At 45.4% G+C, this 21,871-nt stretch overlaps 1 protein-coding gene across 2 annotated transcripts in view; it reads left to right on the top strand.

Annotated features, from left to right (window-relative positions):
• CWF19L1 (CWF19 like cell cycle control factor 1) overlaps positions 1–21,871 on the top strand; it is a 47,350-nt gene that overhangs the window by 16,203 nt on the left and 9,276 nt on the right. For both annotated transcript variants that reach the window (XM_068278274.1, XM_068278275.1), the window contains 7 exons: positions 914–1,128; positions 1,799–1,914; positions 5,244–5,328; positions 10,342–10,488; positions 14,215–14,317; positions 15,361–15,440; positions 19,026–19,235. In XM_068278274.1, coding sequence (XP_068134375.1) covers positions 914–1,128; positions 1,799–1,914; positions 5,244–5,328; positions 10,342–10,488; positions 14,215–14,317; positions 15,361–15,440; positions 19,026–19,235 — 956 coding nt within the window. The remainder of the gene's footprint in view (positions 1–913; positions 1,129–1,798; positions 1,915–5,243; positions 5,329–10,341; positions 10,489–14,214; positions 14,318–15,360; positions 15,441–19,025; positions 19,236–21,871) is intronic.

Genomic DNA, 21,871 nt, shown 5'->3' with positions numbered 1-21,871 from the left:
ACTTCTCAAATATCACTGTGTGTCTGTCTCCTATGTGATATATTTAACTGACTTTTTTTTTTTTTTTTTTTTTTTTATTGTAACAACCAATGATTTATACAGGAAAATCATGACTATTAACAAGGTTGTCCACACTCTCGCATCCCACTGTACATAAGCTGCATGATCTAAATTGGAACTTTTCCCAGAAATGTGGCAATGCGTAATCCGTATTTCCCTTTCTTTTCTTATTATTTTTTTTTTTAACTGGAAAAAAAACCAAGGTGATAGAAACTGATGCTTGGTAATTGAGCAATGGGTGCTTGACAAAAGTTGGGGTGCAGTGTGATCGATGGTTACTAGGCAGTTGAGGATTTTAGTGGCATTAAGTGTGTGTGTGTGTGTGTGTGTGTGTGTGCAATAACACAAACAGCAATTCATGACAAACAGCAAGCCAACCCAGCCATTGCCACATAACGCCAATCCTTTGCTACACTGGCTACCCATAAAATGGAGAATCCTTTTCAAAATTGGCATGCTATCATTCAAATCTCTACACAACGTAAGCCCAGGATGTCTGAAGGATTTGTTGCAACTGCGTAAAAACTCCCACAACCTCAGATCAAAAGGATCTAACACCCCCAGAGTCCAACTAAATACCTGTTGGAGCCAGACCTTTGTCATGCTGCCCTTACTCTGTGGAATGCCTTGCCAAACTTAATCTAGCCCGCTCCAACCCTGGACAAGTTTTAATCAAAACTGAAAAGCCATCAGTTTAGTCTGGCATATATACTCCCATAACTTTTCCCCCTTTACACATCACTATGCACTGATCTGAGACCAGCTTGTGCGCTTTGGCTCCTACGTGAGAAAATTGCTTTATAAATGTGGTGGTGGTGTTGTCCTCTTTACATTAGCCTTTGTTTTCTGACAGGTCGAAAAGGAGTTTTCAGTGGCGCTTCCGGCCTCCAGATCGCCTATCTGAGCGGGGCGGAGTCTCCTAGTGAACCGGCTCCTGCCTATTCCTTCACTGCTAAGGATGTCATGTCTCTGAAGCTGTCCCTGCTGTCCCACTCCAAATTCAAAGGTGTGGACATCCTGCTGACCTCTCCGTGGCCCAAAGACGTGTGGAATTATGGGAATCCTCCGGTACGGATCGCTTTTACTGGTTCATTGTTGTCCTGCTGTGTCTGCATACGTCCTCTGAAAACTTGCCACCGATCGCAATGAGATCTTCATTCACGGTGGCCAAGAACACATTGTACACTTTACAAAAGCACTCTTTTAGTTAGATTAAAATCGCAAGGTTCAAAGTACTGGACCATGTCAACACTGTCCAAATCCAGTTTGCTTTAAAGAGTAACTGTAACCAAGGATTGAACTTCATCCCACTCTGTAGCTGATGCCCCCTTTCTCATGAGAAATCCTTTACCTTTTCTCAAACGGATCACTGGGGGCTCTGTATGGCTGATATTGTGGTGAAACCCCTCCCACAGTGTGATGTCAGCACCTGGGTGCTGACGTCACACTGTGGGAGCCTTATTGCATTGTGGGAAATGACAGCTGTTTCCAACTGCCAAAAATGCATCATCTGCCAGCAGTAAAAATGTCACCATGTGATAAATGTCAATGTAGTCAGGGAGAGGAAAGATTTTATAATGGACAAACACTGACTAAATCCTTTATACATCATTATTGTAAAAATGTAAGCACTTTTTTTTTTTCCCCCATTTTATTATTTTCACTGGAGTTCCTCTTTAAATTGCCAGCATTCTACATGGTGTGAATAGCCCTGACTGTTCATTCTGCTTTCCTTCAGACAGAGGCTAACCTGAAATCTTGCTCTGCGCTGGTAGCAAGCGCGGCCGTAAGCCTGAAACCACGATATCACTTCTCTGCTTTGCAAGGAGAGAACTATGAAAGACTCCCGTACAGGTAAGCAAGACGGTTGACCAACTGGTGTAACTTAAACTTTAGGCACTTGGCCAAATATAGTTGGACTGTACTGCTTTGAGAAAAATATATGCACTTGATCCCTGTATGACCTCACTTCCTGCCATTGAGGAAGCAGGAGATTGCATTTCAAAGATCATGTGGCGTTTCTTCCACTAGACTTAAAGACGGTAGCACACTACATTTTGCTCTGCAGTGCTAGTGGATGTCTTTGGCTGCAGTAGTGTGTGAATCGCGCCAGAAACAAGCATGTGGCTTATCTAGTCTGACTTCAGTCAGAAACACCTGATCTGCTGCATGCTTGTGTATGGCTAAAAGTATTAGAGGCAGAGGGTCAACAGGACAGCCAGGCAATGTGCATTGTTTAAAAGAACATACCATACATGTAAGCCTCCATATCCTTCTCACTTCTTGTGTACTTTAAATGCAACAAGATAGTTGGTTTCAGATAATCCTCAGCTGGCTCTTGACCAAGTGTTAATCTTGCTATCATGAGCGGCTGCACATATAGGGGTCTGTCAGCCAAAAAAAATAACTCTACCTCTTAAATTCAAGAGGGAAATTTTATTCTTTATTCAATGGGAAAGCATTTCTCCAGAATCCAACTCCATGTAGAAGTACGGTGTCCCAGGTTGCACAATCTGAAAAATGAGAAAAAACAGTCCATAACTTCATCATGATGCAAGTCCGACTATGCTGATTGGGTGGTGAAGAGTATCAGCACTCTGATATCTCCTGTAAGAAAGCTCACAGTGCATACTGTTGTACTTTTGCCATGTCTAATTTCTCCTCCCCCCCCCCCCCCCCTCATTTGTGTCTAATCACAAGTTGTAATTTGATCTCTTCCCTGGGTTACCTGACTGCCATGCCAGAGATGGCAAATAAGCTCGTTTGAAAGCACAGGATGTTAACAATATGTCTGCTTCCATGAATCAGGAAGTAACAAAGAAATTCTTGTTTTGTTTAGAGGTTATTATGCTATTTGTGTATCTTTTTAGAGTAGAGAGGATGTTCTGAGTTCAGACCTGCATTAACCTCCTTAGCGGTGATCCCGAGTCAGGTTCGGGATGGAAATCCGCAGCTCAGGGCGGTAATCCTGTCCCTGAGTGAGTTAGGGCTCGTTTCCACTGTAGCGAATCCGCATGCGGGCACTGCATGCGGATTCGCATACTTAATGTTACTGTATGGGGTTGTTTCCACGTGTGCGGCGGCGGCGGCGTTTTTCTGTGCGGGGAAAATCTGCACGACAGGGTCGTGCAGATTCGCGTGCCTCAGGAATGCGGGCGAATCGCCGCTAATGTATTTAATAGTAAAAACGCATGCGTTTTTACATGCGTTTTTACCCGCGAATTCGCGGGCGATTTCGCACCTTTTCAATGTTATTTTGCCCTGGCAGTGTCATGGTTAATTTCGCATGGCACCCTGCCATGCGAAATCGCACGCGAAATCGCGGGTAAAAACGCATGCGGAAACGCATCCGCATGCGTTTTTACAAGCGTCGGAATGCGGCCGAAATCGCGTCGCAACAGTGGAAACGAGCCCTTATAGGTAGGAACTGCTCCCGATCTCTCTGAGGTGTGAAGAAGGGGGGGGGGGGGGGGGGAGGCGACTTAAAAAGCTTCCCAGCTCCAAGTGGCAGTCGGGTAAAATATCTGAATCAACTTTGCTGGGAACTTGCTAGTAACCGTAGCCACGGATGTCCTTCAATGCAAGGAAAGCATCCAAACCTCCTTTAAATGCAGATACAGAAATTCTTTACATTTCTTTGGTAAAATCTTTTACATTTTAAATCTTACTGTAAATGCTGGGTACACACAGTAAGATTTTCCCTTTTTTTTTTTTTTTTTTTTTTTTTCTTTTTCCATTCACTGCTATGAGAAATCGAGCTCAGAAACGATTGGGAGCAATATCTGACAAGTCGGATTTTATCTATTGCATGGAAAATTGTACCGTGTGTATTAGGCATTAACCTCCCTAGCGTTCTGGACGAGGTCAGCTCGTCCAGCAAAAACTTGCTGAAAGTGTTTTGGACGAGCTGAGCTCGTCAATCCCGCCAGGGAGATTTCCTGTTTCTCTGCACCGCCCGCTGCAATTTTCCCTCATCAGAGGGATTCCCCAGGATGGCTGGATGCCTGACTGTATGCTGTGGATAGCGATCTGTGCTACCCCCAGCATACAGAACAAGCATCCAGCCACCCTGGGGAATCCCTGTGCAGCTGGCGGGGCAGAGAATGTACTGCGTGCAAGGAATTCCTCTTTGTGTGCTGACGGGTGTCCGCTCTGTGCAGGGGGATTCCCTATGCGGGCTGGTAGTGGCCGGCGGGGACCCCCCTTCTGGGCGGGGGGGGGGTGTCCCCGTCCTTTGCGGGCTGTGGGTGGCCTTTCCCTCTCCCCTCCCATCCCCCGTGCAAGCCCCCCCCCCACCTGAACCCCTTCCCTCGGTGTGAGTCCTGTTCTACTCACCCAGGCTGTCTCCAGCGGCGCCAGCAGAATCCCTTCTTTCTCTAATGCCGAAGTCCCGGCCTGTGACGTTACCGCTACGAGGCTCGGTGACGTCACCGAGCCTCGTACCGGTAATTACACAGAGCAATGAGACTTCGAGGATGGAGGAAGAAGGGATTCTGACGCCGCCGCCGCTGGAGACAGCCTGGGTGAGTAGAACAGGACTCACACCGAGGGAAGGGGTTCAGGGGGAAGGGGGGGCGAAAGGCCACCCACAGCCCGCAAAGGACGGGGCTCCCCTCCCTGCCTAGAAGGGGGGTCCCCACCGGCCACCAACAGCCTGAAAAGAACAGGGACCCCCCCCCCACCCCAGAAGGGGGGTCCCCACCGGCCGCACACAGCCTGGGGGAAGGTGTTGGGGGGGGGGGGTAGCTTGGCACCCCATTACTGGCTACACTACACCTGGCACCCTATACCTGGCTACACACCTGGCTACCCTGACATCTGGCTACATGTGGCTCCCTATACACCTGGCTACACATCTGGGTATTATACTCACCATTGTCGTGCTGATCCCTCGTAGCGTACCTCTGATAGCTTCCCCAGTGCCTTCTTCCATGTCCCTGTGCGGATTTTGCTTCTCCCTCAGCGATGACATGTCCCCCGGCGATTGGCGTTGATGACACCAAGGTCACACAGCGTCATCAACATCTCGCAGTAAACACTTTTTTTTTTTTTTTTTTTTTTAGTTGAATTCAATACTATAACCTGTTTTGAATTCAATATTAAAAAAAAAAAATGCTTGCCAAAAAAAAAAAAAAAAAAAGATTGGAAATGAATTGAACCACTATTTTTTTTTTTTCCCCCAGAAACCACGCAGTCCTGCAGGAAAGTGCCCAGCATGTGAGCCGCTTTATAGCCCTGGCCGGCGTGGGCAATCCTGATAAGAAAAAGGTAACTTGTCTCATTGCCTTCACTACACCTTATCCCAAGGCTAAGCGGGAATTGGAAGCTTTTGAATGTTGCTTTTTATTAAACGATATCTGCTAATTTAACAAATATCAAACTTTTCTTTCCTATTATAATCCAAGTTCCACCTGTAATTCAGAAATCTACAAAGCCCCTAAGCTCAGCACTGCTTGTATACAGAGACACCTGCTGTAAACAGGACCGAGTTCTCCCTGGCTAATCTGTAAGGATGGGTGTATCCCTTCTGTGTGAGGACTTGTTCACATTGCGTTTGGTTCGCGTATCCGTCTGCAGGATTTTTGTTTTGTTTTTTTCCTTGCAGTTTCTGGTGACTTTTCTGCACGTTCACTTGTTTTTCGTGGGCATTTTTTTAAAGGGACTCCACGCTCAACTAGAATAAAAATTTGAACTTCCCCAGGGCTTTCTGCAGGCCAGTGCTGGTCGGGAGGTCCCACGACGTACATCCGGGTCTTCTCCCAGTGCCTCTTCAAGAAATGGCTGGCCCGCGGCTCCCGGCGACTCGGCTCGAGTGTCGGGCTCCTTTTTTGCATACGTCACGTCTGCCGTCACTACGCCGGCCGCCTCGCGTCATGGCGGCCGGCATGATAGTACGGCGCATGCGCGATTAAACCGCGCATGCGCCGTACTGTCACGCCGGCCGCCATGACACGAGGCAGCCGGCGTAGTGACATATGCAGAAAAGAAGCCCGACACTCGGGCCGAGTGTCGCCGGAAGCCGCGGGCCAGCCATTTCTGGAAGAGGCACTGGGAGAAAGCCCCGGGTAAGTTCAAATTTTTATTCTAGTTTGAGCTCTGAGTCCCTTTTTAAGCGCTTTTGCAGAGCGTTTCCGTCTTTTGTTCTTAAAAAAAATCCGTAAACCATAAATACAATGTTTGTTTTTTAAACCGCCCACGCAATCGCTTGCCAAAGCGATTTTTGTAAGCGGTTTGCGTTTTTTTCCTATACCTTTGATCGAGGCAAATCGCCTCAAAAAATGGCTCAAGCACTGCTTTTTAAAGCGGATTGCAAACTAACTGCTCTGATATGAACTCTCTCATAGAGAATGATTGCCCAAGCGCTTTCAGGGGTCGAGGTTTTTTTTTTTTTTTTTTTTTTTTTTTTTTTTTTAAATCGCCCGCGCTTAAATTTTTACAAAAACGTTCTATGTGAACAAGGCTTGAGTCAGATTGCAGTATAAGTGGTCAACCGACCCCAAAGCCATCGGAGAAGGCATCGCAATCCATGTGAATTAACATTACACCTGGTGGTTGCAAATGTTGCATATAAAATTACTGTCTGTAATTTTTATATTTGTCTTTAGTTGTAAGGAACACCATCCAGGTAGTATGTATGTATGTATGCATGTATGTATGTTAAAGCCTATATTCAGGCATGGGCTCAGGAGTAGTTACAAGTGCCCAAGGGTGCGTACAGACATGCGACTATAGTCGTTTGAAACGATCGTTACCGACGGCATTGCCCGACGATCGTTCGTAAAAAGTGCACGAACGATCATTAAAACGACCGACCAACGAGATATGTCGTTGGTATAGAACGATCCTTTCTGCCAGATTTTTTCCAACGACCATCGTTCAAAAAGTAATGTCTGTACAACGATCGGTCGTTGATCGTTCGTTCTCAAAGCTTTGCACATGCTCAAACAGTTCTTTTTGACACTTGTGTTTGAAATCAGTTTATACATCATGTTGCGCACGCAACGCTCGTTCCAAGATCGTTCGTACACGAACGATGTTCAAAGTAGCCTTTCTTCAAACGATCATCGGGCGATACCTCCTTTAAAGAGAACCCGAGGTGGGAATTACTTTTACTATTGGGGCACAGAGGCTGGTTGTGCGCACTAAGACCAGCCTCTGTTGCCCCATCGTGTGTCTCCATGTCCCCCCTGCTCGCCGCTATACCCCCCGCATTGCTGGCGACACGCAGCTTGTTGCCAGCTCAATGTTTACCTTGCGCTGTCAGTCAGCGCTGCTCCCCTGCCTCCTCCGCATCGGCGCACCCGCCCGTGTCCCTTCCCTCCCGCTGATAGGAGGGAAGTGACGCGGCGGGTGGCGCCGATGCGGGGGAGCGGCGCTGACAGACAGCGCAAGGTAAACATTGAGCTGGCGACACGCTGCGTGTCGCCAGCAATGCGGGGGGTATAGCGGCGAGCAGGGGGGACATGGAGGCACACGATGGGGCAACAGAGGCTGGTCTTAGTGCGCACAACCAGCCTCTGTGCCCCAATAGTAAAAGTAATTCCCACCTCGGGTTCTCTTTAACATCGTTCGTCGTTCAGAACGAACGATCGTTATCGTATGTCTGTACGTACCCTAAGGACTCAAATTCGTGATTTTAAATGGGGCTTAATTGCCTCAGCTGTGCAGCTGAATCGCAAGGGGTTAGTTGCCCATAAGTCCGTCGTCCTCCCTGTGCTCCAAACGTCTTGCATGCGTCCTATTGAACATGTTGCAAGCCGCACCACCGTGCACTTTGTCCTTCCGGCTTGAAGGAGGAAGTGTGCGGTGGTGAGGCTTGCAACGCGTCCAATAGGACGCATGCAAGACGTTTGGAGTGCAGGGAGGACGACGGAATTATGGGTAACTAACCCTTTCTCATCCAGCCGCACACCTGAGTCAATTAAGCCTCATTTAAAAACAAATTTGAGTCCTTAGGGCCTCGTAACTACTCATGAGCCCACGCCTGCCTGTATTTATGCCAGGAAAGATTGCTCTAGGTTAGTGATCTGCAAACTTGGCCCTCCAGCTGTTGAGGAACTACAAGTCCCACAATGCATTGCAGGAGTCTGACAGCCACAGTCATGCTTCATAAAGGCAAATGCATTATGGGACTTGTAGTTCCGTAACAGCTGGAGAGCCAAGATTGCAGATCACTGCCTAGGTAAACAGTTTGCAGGAAGTCAGTTTTTTCGTTAGAGGGTTACAGATCAGCATACATCAAATAAGGGCGCCAGGGAAAAAAGGTACGGGTTAAAGCTGACATTTTAACCTCTTGAGGACTGCAGGGCTAAACCCCCCCCCCCCTAGTGACCAGGCAATTTTTAGTTTAAAAGGCCACTGCAGCTTTAAGGCCAAGCTGCAGGGCCGCACAACATAGCACACGAGTGATTTTTTCCCCCCCCCTTTTCTCCCCACCAACAGAGCTCTCTGTTGGTGGGGTCTGATCGCTCCCCCCATGTTTATTTTTTTTTTTAATAAACATTTGTGTTGCCGTTTTAAAAAAAAAAACAAAAAAAAATCCCTTCCCTCCCTCCCTCCCCACAGCCGGCCAATTACGGCGATCGGCTGTCATAGGCTTCTGCCTATGAGAGCCGATCGCTCTCTTGTCCCCCAGGGGGACAGCCATGTCACACGGCTGTCCCCAGTACAGCGCTGCTGCTGATCGCAGCGCTGCACAGAGTAAATAGACGGCGATCACGCCGTCTAACAGTCTTCCGAGCAGCAATAGCCGCTCGGAGACTGAAGGCGGGGCGGAGCTCCGCCCCCCAAGCAGGAGATGCGCGCGCAGCCTGCGTGCGATCTCCTGCAAAACAGAGCCCCAGGACTTTACGCCAATTGGCGTAAGGCGGTCCTGGGGCTGCCGCCGCGGCCACGCCTACTGGCGTGACGTGGACGGCAAGAGGTTAAGGTATTGTATAACAATATTTTTAGTTTCTTCCTCCTTTTTTTTTTTTTTTTTTTTTTTTTTTTTATATATCTGAGATAGTATGAAAAAATAAAAGTTAAAATGACAATAATAAAATTGCAAAATATCATCTAACAATTAAAACGAAAATATATTTAGTCATAATGAGCATAGTGTAACATTGTGGTGTGTGTATCTATCTCTAAAATTTTTGCTACACTTAAAGGGGAACTGAAGAGAGAGGTATATGGAGGCTGCCATGTTTATTTCCTTTTAAGCAATACCAGTTGCCTGGCAGCCCTGCTGATCCTCTGCCTCTAATACTATTAGCCATAACCCCTGAACAAGCATGCTGCAGATCAGGTGTTTCAGATCTGACAAGACTAGCTGCATGCTTGTTTCTGGTGTTATTCAGATACTACTGCAGAGAAATAGACCAGCAGGGCTGCCAGGCAACTGGTATTCATTAAAAGGAAATAAATATGGCAGCCTCCGTATACCTCTTACTTCAGTTCCCCTTTAACCCTACTCTCACACAGAACCCTTCCTCTACCGATTCCTAACCCCAAGATACCCCCTATAACCCCACTTTCTTAAAGGTAAGGTCCAAGCAAAATAGAAAAATGAGTTTCACTTACCTGGGGCTTCTACCAGCCCCATGCAGCCATCCTGTGCCCTCGTAGTCACTCACTGCTGCTCCAGTCTCCCGCTGGCAGCTTGCTGACCTCAGAGGTCGGCGGGCCGCATTGCGTACATTTTTACGCATTCCCGCTAGTGCAGGAACATTAACACATACATTACGCGTTAGTGGTTCAATGCGTAAATTTTTACGCATTAAACCACTAACGCGTAAAAATGTATGTGTTAATGTTCCTGCACTAGCGGGAATGCGTAAAAATGTACGCAATGCGGCCCGCCGACCTCTGAGGTCGGCATGCTGCCAGTGGGGACTGGAGCAGCAGTGAGTGACTATGAGGGCACAGGATGGCTGCATGGGGCTGGTAGAAGCCCCTGGTAAGTTAAACTCATTTTTCTATTTTGCTTGGACCTTCCCTTTAACTGCAAATAACGTTGATATACAAAAAGAGAGAATCTCTCTCCCATCATTTTATGATAAAATTATCAAAACACTATTTCCCAAAATTCAATATTTTGGTTGGACAGGCCAAGTGCCCACTGTTTTATCAGGCGCCCAAAATTTCTTCTTTGGCGCCCAATAGCTGATATTTTGCATTTGCATCTATGAGGTGTCCAAATAGTCCATTAGCCCCGGGTGCTCAAATTTCCTGACTTCAGATGCACCTGATAACCATATTGTGAAAGTTTGTGCTAAGCCGGTCTCGTCTGTCCTGCAGTACATCTACGCCTTCACCATTGTACCAATGAGAGCTATGGACGCAGCAGAGCTGGTGAAACAACCACTAGATGTCACCGAAAACCCGTACAGGAAACCCGAGAAAGATGGCAAGAAGAGCCAGGCAGCCAGAGCCACGGAGGAGGAGGTATATCTGTGTTACTGCATTGTTTATTATTTCACTTCCATGTTTAACTGGTTCCAGACGAATGCGGTATGAATCTACATCCAGCAGGTGGTGCTGTGACTCTGACTGGACGTAGATTCAACATCGCAATGAATCGTGCGTTACCGCCAATCTCACCGCATGGCACCCCCCGCAATTCGCTCGCTCTGCCATCTATAATTATCCATACTGTTCGATTCTTTCAATCTTTTTTTTTTTTGTTTTTTTTTTTGTTTAACTACATCAGCCTACAGTGTTCACTTTATGCATCCAAACAACTTTTACCTCCCATTCATTCGCTAATAACTTTAGCACTACTTATCGCACTGAAATGATCCATCTTGGTTTTCCCGCCACCATTTAGGCTTTCTTTGGGTGGTACATTTTGCTAAGAATTGTTTTATTCCAAATCCATTTTAACAGGAAGATTAAGAAAGCAATGGAAAACATTCATGATTTCTCAGTTTTTGGCCATCATAGTTTGAAATGAATACATGCTACAGTGATTAAAACCCATGTATTTTATTTGTCCCGGTTATTACACTGTTTAAATTATGTCCCGATAACAATTTATGGCGCCGATATTTTATTTGGAAATAAAGGTGCATTTTTTTAAATTTGCATCCATTACTATTTACAAGCCTACAATTTAAAAAAATTATATGAACATACTCTCTTGACATGCATATTTAAAAAGTTCAGACCCTTAGGTAACTATTTGGGTTTGTTTTTTTTGTTTGTTTTTTATTAGAAATTTTATTTGGGTAATTTTTGGTGTGGGAGGTTATCGGGTAATTTTTAAATAAATGTATGTGGGTGTAGTTTTACTATTTGGCCACGAGATGGCCACAGTCAAAAAGGCCTGGAAGCGAACGATCACGCTTCCAGGAACTAGAATGAGGAAGGGGCGCGCCTCATTCAGCTGCAACAGCAGTCTATCTGGACGAACATATTCGTCCAGATAGGCTTAAGTGGTTAAAATGGATCAAAAATAGATCGATCTGACATTTTGGGGAATCGATTGCCAGCAGGTGAATGGAATCTAAGAAGAAAATGAATGTGTATGGCCACCTTAACTCGATTTTGGTTTTGTTTTTCTTTTATCATTAAGATTACGTGCTTTTTATACAGCTTATTAATATGATAGTGGAAAATTTATGTTACATTGAATCTTCCCCCTCCATCACAGATATCTGGCTGGAAGGAGCGTGTTTCCTTGCTTTGCACATGTATAGATGAGGTCGTGTATATTGCATGCATTGTGGCGTCACTGCTGGCGGCTGGCCTGTTGAAGTTGCAGGTTAGCCTGGTAACGCCACATAGAGAATAGGAGTAATGGGTACTGCGGGGAGATCGCTGAGTCTCTCGTCCTCCGCCACCTGGACTCTCACAACTCATTACATCTCATTAGTTTAAGTCTGAACAGAACAGCTCTGCGCTGTCTGTTATGACGACTTCATTGTTCTGAGGGGCGACCGCGTCCCAGTGATGACTTCATCATTTCCCAACATTACTCATGTGTGTGTGTGTGTGTGTGTGTGTGTGTGTGTGTGTGTGTGTGTGTGTGTGTGTGTGTGTGTGTGTGTGTGTGTGTGTTTTTTGTTGCAAATATGCATTGATGTTGTGTTACGTGTTTTCTGCTTATAAAATGCAGCTTTATGTCTCTGCAGCTATATCTTTATATAAAAAAAATTAACAAAGCGCCAACATAAATAATATATGCAGCGCTGTACATTAGAGTAACAGACACTAGCTCAAATTAAGAATACAAGTTCACATAGCCCAGGATAACGGCATGTGTGTCAGTGGGGTGAGGGGCTTGGAGACAAATTGCAGTAATTCAGTCAGCCGGTGGGATAGGTGCACAATAATGAGGTAATGTGATCAAGTAGGGTACACAAAGGCTTACAATCTAAGGTTGGCCCTCAAGTGGTTTCCTCACTTTGCATTATGTTTGGCCCACTCTAGACCACCTGGGAAACAATTTTGAAGGTGAACACCAGGGGAGTGAGGGGGAAAGCACTAAACACCAGGGAACTGTATAGGGTGTAAAAACACACCGGGTGCATATCTGTTTCCTGGTGTCCCGTGCCAGAGTTCAGGTTCACTTTAAAGAGACTCCGTAACAAAAATTGCATCCTGTTTTTTATCATCCTACATGTTCCAAAAGCTATTCTAATGTGTTCTGGCTAACTGCAGCACTTTCTACTATAACAGTCTCTGTAATAAATCAATGTATCTTTCCCCTGTCAGACTTGTCGGCCTGTGTCTGGAAGGCTGCCAAGTTCTTCAGTGTTGTGGTTCTGCTATGAACTCACTCTTCCTGGCCCCTCTATGCACACTGCCTGTGTGTTATTTAGAGAAGAGAGAAGCTGCTCTAATCAGCTGGATAAATCGTCCTCTGAGCTGACTGGGCTTTCACATACTGAGGAATTACAAACAAGGGCAAAGCTGTTTGCAAGAAGAAAAGAGCAGCCTGAAACTTCAGTGCATGAGAGATGCAGGGGGAAAGAAACACACAAATGATCTCTTGAGATTCAAAAGGAATGCTGCATACAGCCTGCTTGTGTATGGATGTATTTTCTATGTGTGGACATACAGTACATCAACCTACTTCCTGTTTTGTTTACAAACAAACTTTTTAAAACTGTTTTTAACCACTTTTAATGCGGCGAGGAGCGGCGAAATTGTGACAGAGGGTAATAGATGTCCCCTAACGCACTGGTATGTTTACTTTTGACCGATTTTAACAATACAGATTCTCTTTAAGGCCTAGTGCACACCAAAAACCGCTAGCAGATCCGCAAAACTCTAGCGGTTTTTGAAGCATTTTTCTTATGAAGCGTTTTGCGGTTTTACTTAAAGTGAAGCGTTTTTGGTAGCGTTTTGTGTAGCAGATTACAGATATTGTTACAGTACAGCTGTTACTGAACAGCTACTGTAACAAACGCCTGGAAAACCGCTCTGATCTAGCGTTTTATCAAGCGGTTTGCATTTTTCCTATAATTAACATTGGAGGCAGAAACTCCTCCGAAATTCAAAATCTGCAGCAGCCCGGGAGTATGCGTTTCTGCAAAACGCCTGCTGCTCTGGTGTGCACCAGCCCATTGAAATACATTACCCAAGCGTTTCCTCAGCCGCAAGCGTTCCTAAAAAACGCAACCAAACCGCTCTGATGTGCACTAGGCCTAACAGCCGATTTTATATGTGGTTTAGTTTTAGGGAGTGGTTGGCCCAATAAACATATCCACAGGTCTTACGGTACATACACAAGTCGTTTGGACTTCAAATCGGGTGTGTGTACGGTCGGTCGTTCAGCTGATAACACTGAATAATCCTGTCTTATCAGCTGAACAACCGACCGTACACACGCCCAACTTGACGACTAAACGACCGATCATTTTAGAAAAATCTGACATGTGTTCGAGCCTTTAGATACACTGTTTTTGGGTGGTTGTGGGTTTTTGTTGTTGTTGTTGTAGTTTTTATATAGTGAATGCTAACAGATGAAATCCATGGAGAAACGTAATCCATTTGATCAGCTGATAGATTTGCTGTGATCACTTCCTGCTTAAGCAGATGATCATGACCAGCAAATCAGAGCCTGCAAGAAAGCATGCTACAGTGGCTGCGTTTTGGCTCCGCTGTGTGGGTCTTTACACGTTCAGATGTTGAAAATCAAACCATTTTTTTCTTGAAATCTCCCAGGAAGAGCCCGCTCAGCAGTTCTTCTTTGACTTGAGCAAACAGCAAGGAAAGAAACGCCATTCGGATGGGAGGGGTGGCCAAGCGAAACAGCCAAAGAAACACCGTAAGTGACTGAACAGTACTTGTGTAGTCACGCCCTGAAGAGCAAATGGATACAGTCATTGCAGAAGTGCCTCAGTTTTGCTAGTACAGACTCCAGCCATTTGAAGGATGGATTCTTTAGCTTTTCAAGACTTTTGGGCTGCTCTGCATGTTTTTGACCTACAAGCATAGAGTAACAGAATTTTACTGTACATACTGGAGGTAGCAGAGATTAGATGACACTGCAGCTAGTTTACTATCAGTACAGGCATAGAGTAACAGCTTATACTGTACATACTGGAGGTAGCAGAGATTAGATGACACTGCAGCTAGTTTACTATCAGTACAGGCACAGAGTAACAGCTAATACTGTACATAATGGGCCTAGCAGAGATCAGCACATGCTGCAGCTAGTTTACTATCACTACAGGCATAGAGTAACAGCTTATACTGGAAGAAGCAGAGATAAGAACACACTGCAGCTAGTTTCCTATCAGTACAGGCACAGAGTAACAGCTTATACTGTTTATTTATTTATTTTTTGCACTGGCGATTTTCAAAATCGTGCTGAAAGTGCGTGTGCAGTGATTCACTATGAGAGAGTTCACATCTGAGCGGTTCGTTTACGATCAGCAAAGCAGTGCCTGGACAGTTTTTAAGGCGATTCCGCCTCAATAGACTGTATAGGCAAAACGCTCACAAAATCGCTTTGTGCAGCGATTGCACTCAAGTTTTTGAGAATAAATACATTGTAGTTTCCGGTTCAAAGAGTTCACTTCCTGAAAAGCGCTTTTAACAAAACCGCACCGGTCAACCAAGCATCGGGAAAGAAAAAAAAATAACTCCTCTAAAATAGCCCAACGCAGACTGACACGCAAGCAGTACGCAATGGGAATGAGGCCTAATGGAGGTAGCACAGGCTGCAGGTAATTCTATGCTCAGCATAGCGGCTTGCATTACACATACTGGAGGCAATACTATAAATAACTGTTACAGTAGTAAGTCTACTGGTTGTTTTGTGGGTGTTTTTTTTTTTGGATTTATTTGTTTTCTTTGACAAAACAGCACAACCTACCGGACCATGTTGGTTCTGCCTCGCAAGCCCAGAAGTGGAAAAGCACCTTGTTGTCAGCATTGGAGAACATGTAAGTGACAAGGGGTGGAAGGGGGGCATGTTAATTTTAAAGGGAAATGGTAGTCAGTAAATGGAGGATCTGTACAGACTTGTTGCTTGGCTATAGGTGCTCTGTGGAGAAGCGAATGTGCAGCAAAAAAGTGAGTGCCATCCTGTGATGTGAAGGACAAAACCTAACAATGCACATAATTAAAGCGGATCCGAGATAAAAAACGAACTAACAAGTAACTTGTCTATATATCTTATCTAAAGTTTAGTTTACACAGCAAATATAGCTGCAAACAGCTTCAATAGTTTATGATTATTTATTCCTGTGATACGAGGGCAGCCATGTTCTGTTTGTCACAGGCTGAGGGCTGGAGATGCTATCAGCTTGCCTGTGTGTAATGTGACAAATTCAGTCCCCTCTCCTCCTCCCACCTCCCCTCTGCCTCTGAAATCTCTGGCTAGTAACACCTCCCCCTCCTTCTGCCCAGACTGAGCTCCCATGAGCCCTTGCTACTGTCTGAGAATGCCAAGGCACTCTGAAAAGCTGTGGGCGAGGCTTGTTTAGGGAATTAAGGTATTAAAACAAGAGTATTTGGCTTGAGGAATGCCCTATAAACTATATGAAAGGAACACAATTATGCAATGAGTAAAAGTTTATCTCGGATCCACTTTAACTTCCATTTGTTTTGGGAATACTGTTGCTACTTGGATAACTGCAATGAGCATGTTTCCTTGGCAAAGACCCAGTGTGGTCCTGAAACATTGTCTTAATTTTTTTTTTTTTGTGGTCGTTACTCTGGCTAGATAGCTGCATCGCTACAAAATCGATTTCTCTGTGACAGGTGATACAAATCCTAAAAGAAATCTGCTCTGTTTATACTTCCTGATTCATCGAGGCAGACATATTAACAGCCTGTGCTTTCAAATGAGCCATGGCAGTCATGTGACATGGGGAGAGATCAAATTACAACATGTGATTAGACACATGAGGGGGAATTAGACAGGCTAAACTCTAAATACATATAGGGTGCATTTCTCTTATGTTTTCCTTCTGTCCTGTGCAAGAGTTCAGGTCCACTTTAAAGGGAACCTTAACTGAAAGAGATGTTTCCTTTTAAACAATACCAGTTGCTTGTCAGTCCTGCTGGTCTCTTTGGCTGCAGTAGTGGCTGAATCACACACCTGAAACAAGCATGCATCTAATCCAGTTTGACTTCAGTCAGAGCACCTGATCTGCATGCTTGTTCAGGGGCTGTGGCTAAAAGTATTAGAGACACAGGATCAGCAGGATAGTCGGGTAACAGGGCTGTGGAGTCAGTACAAAAATCTTCCAACTCCGACTCCTCAGTTTATGAAATCACGACTCTAACTCCGGGTACCCCAAATGGCTCAGACTCCTCGACTCCGACTCCTTAGTCTAATACTTAACAGGGATGTGGATTTTGTACAAAAATCAGCCGACTCTGACTTCTCAATTGCCCAAAATTGCCCCGACTCCTCGACTCCGACTCCACAGCCCTGTCAGGTAACTGGTATTTTAAAAGGTAAAATCCATATCATCATTCTCAGTTTAGGTTCCCTTTAAGGCTGAGTTAAAGTGATTTAAGCAGCTCCTGGCTTCAAATAGTTGAAAGGGCTGCCATGTTTCAGGAGTTCAAAAACTCCTGCTGCTTTTATAATGTCTTATCCAGGCTAGGTGTGAAATTCTTCAAGTGCTTCTTATGTTTTCTGTTTGAAGTACAATGGGGAAGGCTCAGGGTTTGTTTGTGGTCAATTAAGTCTAATGAGGTGATTTCTTATCAACCTTCCATCAACTGTTGATCCCCGCAGGTCCTTTCACGCAAGAAGTGTGTATTTTAACCCTTAAATGTAAAAAGATGAGATAAAACCATTTTTTTTTTTTTTTTTTTTTTTTTTTTTTTAATAAACCACATTTTTAGAATGCATTTTTAATTTGCTATAGAGCTGCTCTGGGTGTTAAAAATGATGCTCGGTTCACTTTAATTGTGTGGGATTTTTGGAGGTGCAGCAGCCATGCGCTTGCCCACAGGGAGGCTATTCAGTAGCTCCCTTCCCGTCTATACGGAGGCCTCATTTCTCTATGCCCCTGCAGAGCTGCAGTTTGCAGTCGGTAATATCCTGAGGCTGCCACAATGTATGTCAGAGAAATGCAGTCCCCATTGGCGTGATTACATATCCCAGCATGCATAGCGTTGGCCTGAAACTAAGAACATTGTGGGAATGCCAACCTGTTGCACGGGGACACAGAAGATGGAGACTTCCATATAGACAGGGGTTACTACAGAGCAGCCCCCCATAGTGTTGCTCACTGTAACATGTTCAGCTCAAAGCGATATTGATTAGGGCTGCACCATATATTGTTTTCAAATCGATATTGCAATTTGCGTCAAGGGTTTTTTGTTTTCCCCCACACGTACAATTTTTTTATGCGTGCAGGTTTTTTACTCGTTCTATTTTAAGTGTTCCATGCGTAAAATTGTTTGGTTTTGGCCGTGCGGCATGCTTCCTCCTTCCAGCCGGAAGGAGTCAGAGAGGTAGTAAGTAGTGTAATGCGGCCAGCACGTTGCTTGTGGAGGAGAAGAGGGGGCACATCAGGCACTCCTGTCCTGCACTCTGCACCCGGTCTCCCGTGGTCACACTGTGTGCTGTACATTTGCTCATTGCCCAGGATCTGTTCTCTCTACTATCCTGTTGAGCAAACAACTTGGATTAACACCACTGCGTAGTAAAGGTGCCCGTACACTTACTCGATTTCCCGCCGATAGACCGCAGATTCGATCGCTGTGAAATCGATGCACAAACGCTGACCGATCAATCGATCCGTCCACGTGGAATTTTCGATCTATAACCGGCAGGTCGGGAGTGCGTCGATAGCAGCATTCAAATGACCGACGCTAGCGGCAATACGTGTCCCTGTGGTCCCTTCTCCGTGCTGGGCTCCAACTGGCTTCACTTCCTGTTGGGAAGTTTAAACAGTAGAGCACCCTCTACTGTTTAAACTTCCCCGGACAGGAAGTAAAGTGAAGCTGGAGCCTAGAGTGGAGAAGAGACAGCGGAGACCAGGGGACTCGCGCCGGCTGGATTAGGTAATGTATGCTGGGGGGGTTGAGGGGGGCGGCGGCAGCTCCACAGATTGCGAACCTATTTCACAGTGCAATCGATTCAAAATCTGTTTGCAGTGTAGGCAGCCAATAGATCCCTCTGTGATCAGATTCGATCAGAGGTATCTGCTGGTCGATCTGGTGGCACCAGTGTATAGCTGCCTTAAGTCACCACTGCCAGGATCTGCTGTGGTACTCTGCTTTGCATTTATTAATAGCTGCAATTTTGTTTTGATAAATTCACAATGCAGCAAATTTATAAACCTGACAGAAAATGACATCATACTATCAAATTCATAGAATGTCATTTTCTGTCAATGCATGTTTGTAAATGTTACTGTACACTGTGAATTTAATGCTAAAGCTTGATTTGAAGAAAATCGAAATTGCAATTTTTGACAGAAAAAAAACACAATTCGAATTTTTTTTTTTTCTCCCTAAAATCGTGCAGGTCTAGTATTGATCTATCTCGTCTTTCTGTGCAGTGCTATGTTGCTCTGGCGAAGGGCGGCCTGACGTCTGACCACGTCCTCATCCTTCCCATCGGGCACTACCAGGCCATAGTGGACCTCTCGTCTGACGTGGTGGAGGAATGTGAGAAGTACAAAGCCTCTCTCAGGAAGTTTTACAGGTCCAAGGGGAAGAGATACGTGATGTTTGAGCGCAATTACAGAAGTCAGCATCTCCAGCTGCAAGTAAGAGCCCGCCACAGTGGCCTGCTGCGGGAAACAGCCAGTGTATCTGAAGGCATAGCTCCGTTATCATACCCCTCACCTTACAGCATTAACTTTGAATGGGGGGAATGGTGTTACATTGAATCTTCCCCCTCCATCACAGATATCTGGCTGGAAGGAGCGGGTTTCCTTGCTTTGCACATGTATGGATGAGGTTGTTGCATATATTGCATCAGTGTTCTACCTAGAATTTTTTTTTCCAGCCGGGTGGCATAAAAAAGTAGCCGGGTGGGTTGGGATGTCACGGCACAGGGAAATTTGGCGGTGTGGAAAATTTAATGTGCACCAATTACGTACTCTAGTGTTAGTGTAGTGTGCATAACTAAACAACAGCCGCTGCTTACAAAAGGTGCACAGTAGTTATAGTAGTGGCCGAACTAGTGAAGTATTGTGGTAGCAATACATCACTACCGCACAGCTTTATACATCACTACCGCACAGCTTTATACATCACTACCGCACAGCTTTATACATCACTACCGCACAGCTTTATACATCACTACCGCACAGCTTTATACATCACTAACGCACAGCTTTATACATCACTACCGCACAGCTTTATACATCACTACCGCACAGCTTTATACATCACTACCGCACAGCTTTTCTTAGCTGCGGCCGTGATTAGTTACGCACACTAGCGCGTATTGTGCATGAAAACAAAATTAAGCTGCATTGATTTATTAGCACGAGCAACAGGAGATTGCTCACACTATATCCTTTGATGAATCAACCCTCTTGTCCTTTGTTTTACACGGTGTACATTTACCACTTCCAGTTATATTTTTAGCATTTTTGTATTTTTTATTTTTTTTTACTGATTCTTTTTATATTTCCTGAATGTTATTTCATATGCACGATTTCCCCCTTGGAGGGGGGGGGGGGAGGGTGTTCGTGGGGTATTGCAGATAGTGTGCAGGGGCCTTATATAATAATCATATATAGACCCTGCGCACTGTCTTCAATACCACACCACCCCCAACACCCTGACCGCTGGTAATATCATGCTGCATATGAAAGAACATTAAGGTATGCAGTCAGCCACCCCAGCGCATACAGTCACAATGAATGTCCGTGCACGCAGCCAGCCTGAAATGGCTGTCGGCTTAGCCTCACACTATCACCGCAGCGTGTCCGGCATTGAGCCAATGAATGCACGGGCTCGCTGGGAAGCGCGAGATCTCATGCAAAGAGACTGATTCAGGAGTAGCGTGGCTTGTTTTGTTTGCAAGAGATCCCGGCATGTCGTGACAGCCGGACACGCTGCGGTGATAGTGCGAGGCAAGCCGACAGCCATTTCAGGCTGGCTGCGTGCACGGACATTCATTGTGACTGTATGCGCTGGGGTGGCTGACAGGGCGGCTGACTGCATTGGTGACAGCCGGGCGGTAATTGATCTTACCCGGGCGGCGCGCCCACCTGTTTGGCCCTGGGGAGAACACTGTGCATGCGTTGTGGCGTCACTGCTGGCGGCTGGCCTGTTGCAGTTGCAGGTTAGCCTGGTAACGCCACATAGAGAATAGGAGTAATGGGTACTGCGGAGAGATCGCTGAGTCTCTCGTCCTCCGCCACCTGGACTCTCACAACTCATTACATCTCATTAGTTTAAGTCTGAACAGAACAGCTCTGCGCTGTCTGACATGACGACTTCATTGTTCTGAGGGGCGACCGCGTCCCAGTGATGACTTCATCATTTCCCAACATTACTCATCCTCGTGTGTGTTTTTTGTTTTGTTGCAAATATGCGTAGAGGTTGTGCGTTTTCTACTTATGAAATGCAGCTTTATTTTTCTGCAGCTGTATCTTTATAAATAAAATGAATAACCATAAAGTGCTAACATTTTATGCAGAGTAACGGACAACACTAGGTCAATATAAGAATACAAGATCCCATAGCCCAGGAGAGTGGCCTATGCGTCCATCAATGCTAATGCAGTGGAGTGAGGGACTTGAGGTGCGTACACACATGCGACTATAGTCGTTTGTAACGATCGTTCCCCGATCTTTACCAACGACGATCGTTACAAAAAACGAACCACCGACTATTAAGGCAAACGACGAACGAGCCAAATCGCTACAAAAGAAAGTTCTGTCTCGGCGGATTTTAACCAACGACGATCGTTTGCAAAAGTAGTACATCGTTGGAAACGATCGTTCGTACTAGGCTTGACATGCGCATTTCACTATTTCTCCATGGAACTTCTCATTTTTATGCGCAGGCGCAATAGTTGCTTTCTGTGATGTAACGTTCGTTCTAACGATCAGATCGTTACACACATTTTAAAACTACCTTTACTTAGGTCGTTCTTTCATCAATTAAAAGTTCGTTCGTCGTTCTTAACGAACGATCGTTGTCGCATGTGTGTACGTAGGATAGGAATGATCGATGAGATGCAAATATTTCCGAGGTCATGCAGGATTATGTAAATTTTTATGCAAATATATGCAGCTTGAAAATGGACCAATCAAGTCCCACCCAGGTTTAAATTGACTGGCCCGTTTTTCAATCTGCAGATACTGTATTGGCATAGAAATGTACATGATCCTGCATGACCTCAGAAATATTTGCATCTTTTCTTTTTCATCCCTGGTCTTGG

This window comes from Hyperolius riggenbachi, chromosome 3, assembly GCF_040937935.1.
Source record: "Hyperolius riggenbachi isolate aHypRig1 chromosome 3, aHypRig1.pri, whole genome shotgun sequence".
In the NCBI taxonomy this organism is placed as follows: Eukaryota; Metazoa; Chordata; class Amphibia; order Anura; family Hyperoliidae; genus Hyperolius; species Hyperolius riggenbachi.
The sequence above is the reverse complement of the archived record's forward strand: the minus strand, read 5'-3'. Positions and strand labels throughout refer to the sequence as shown.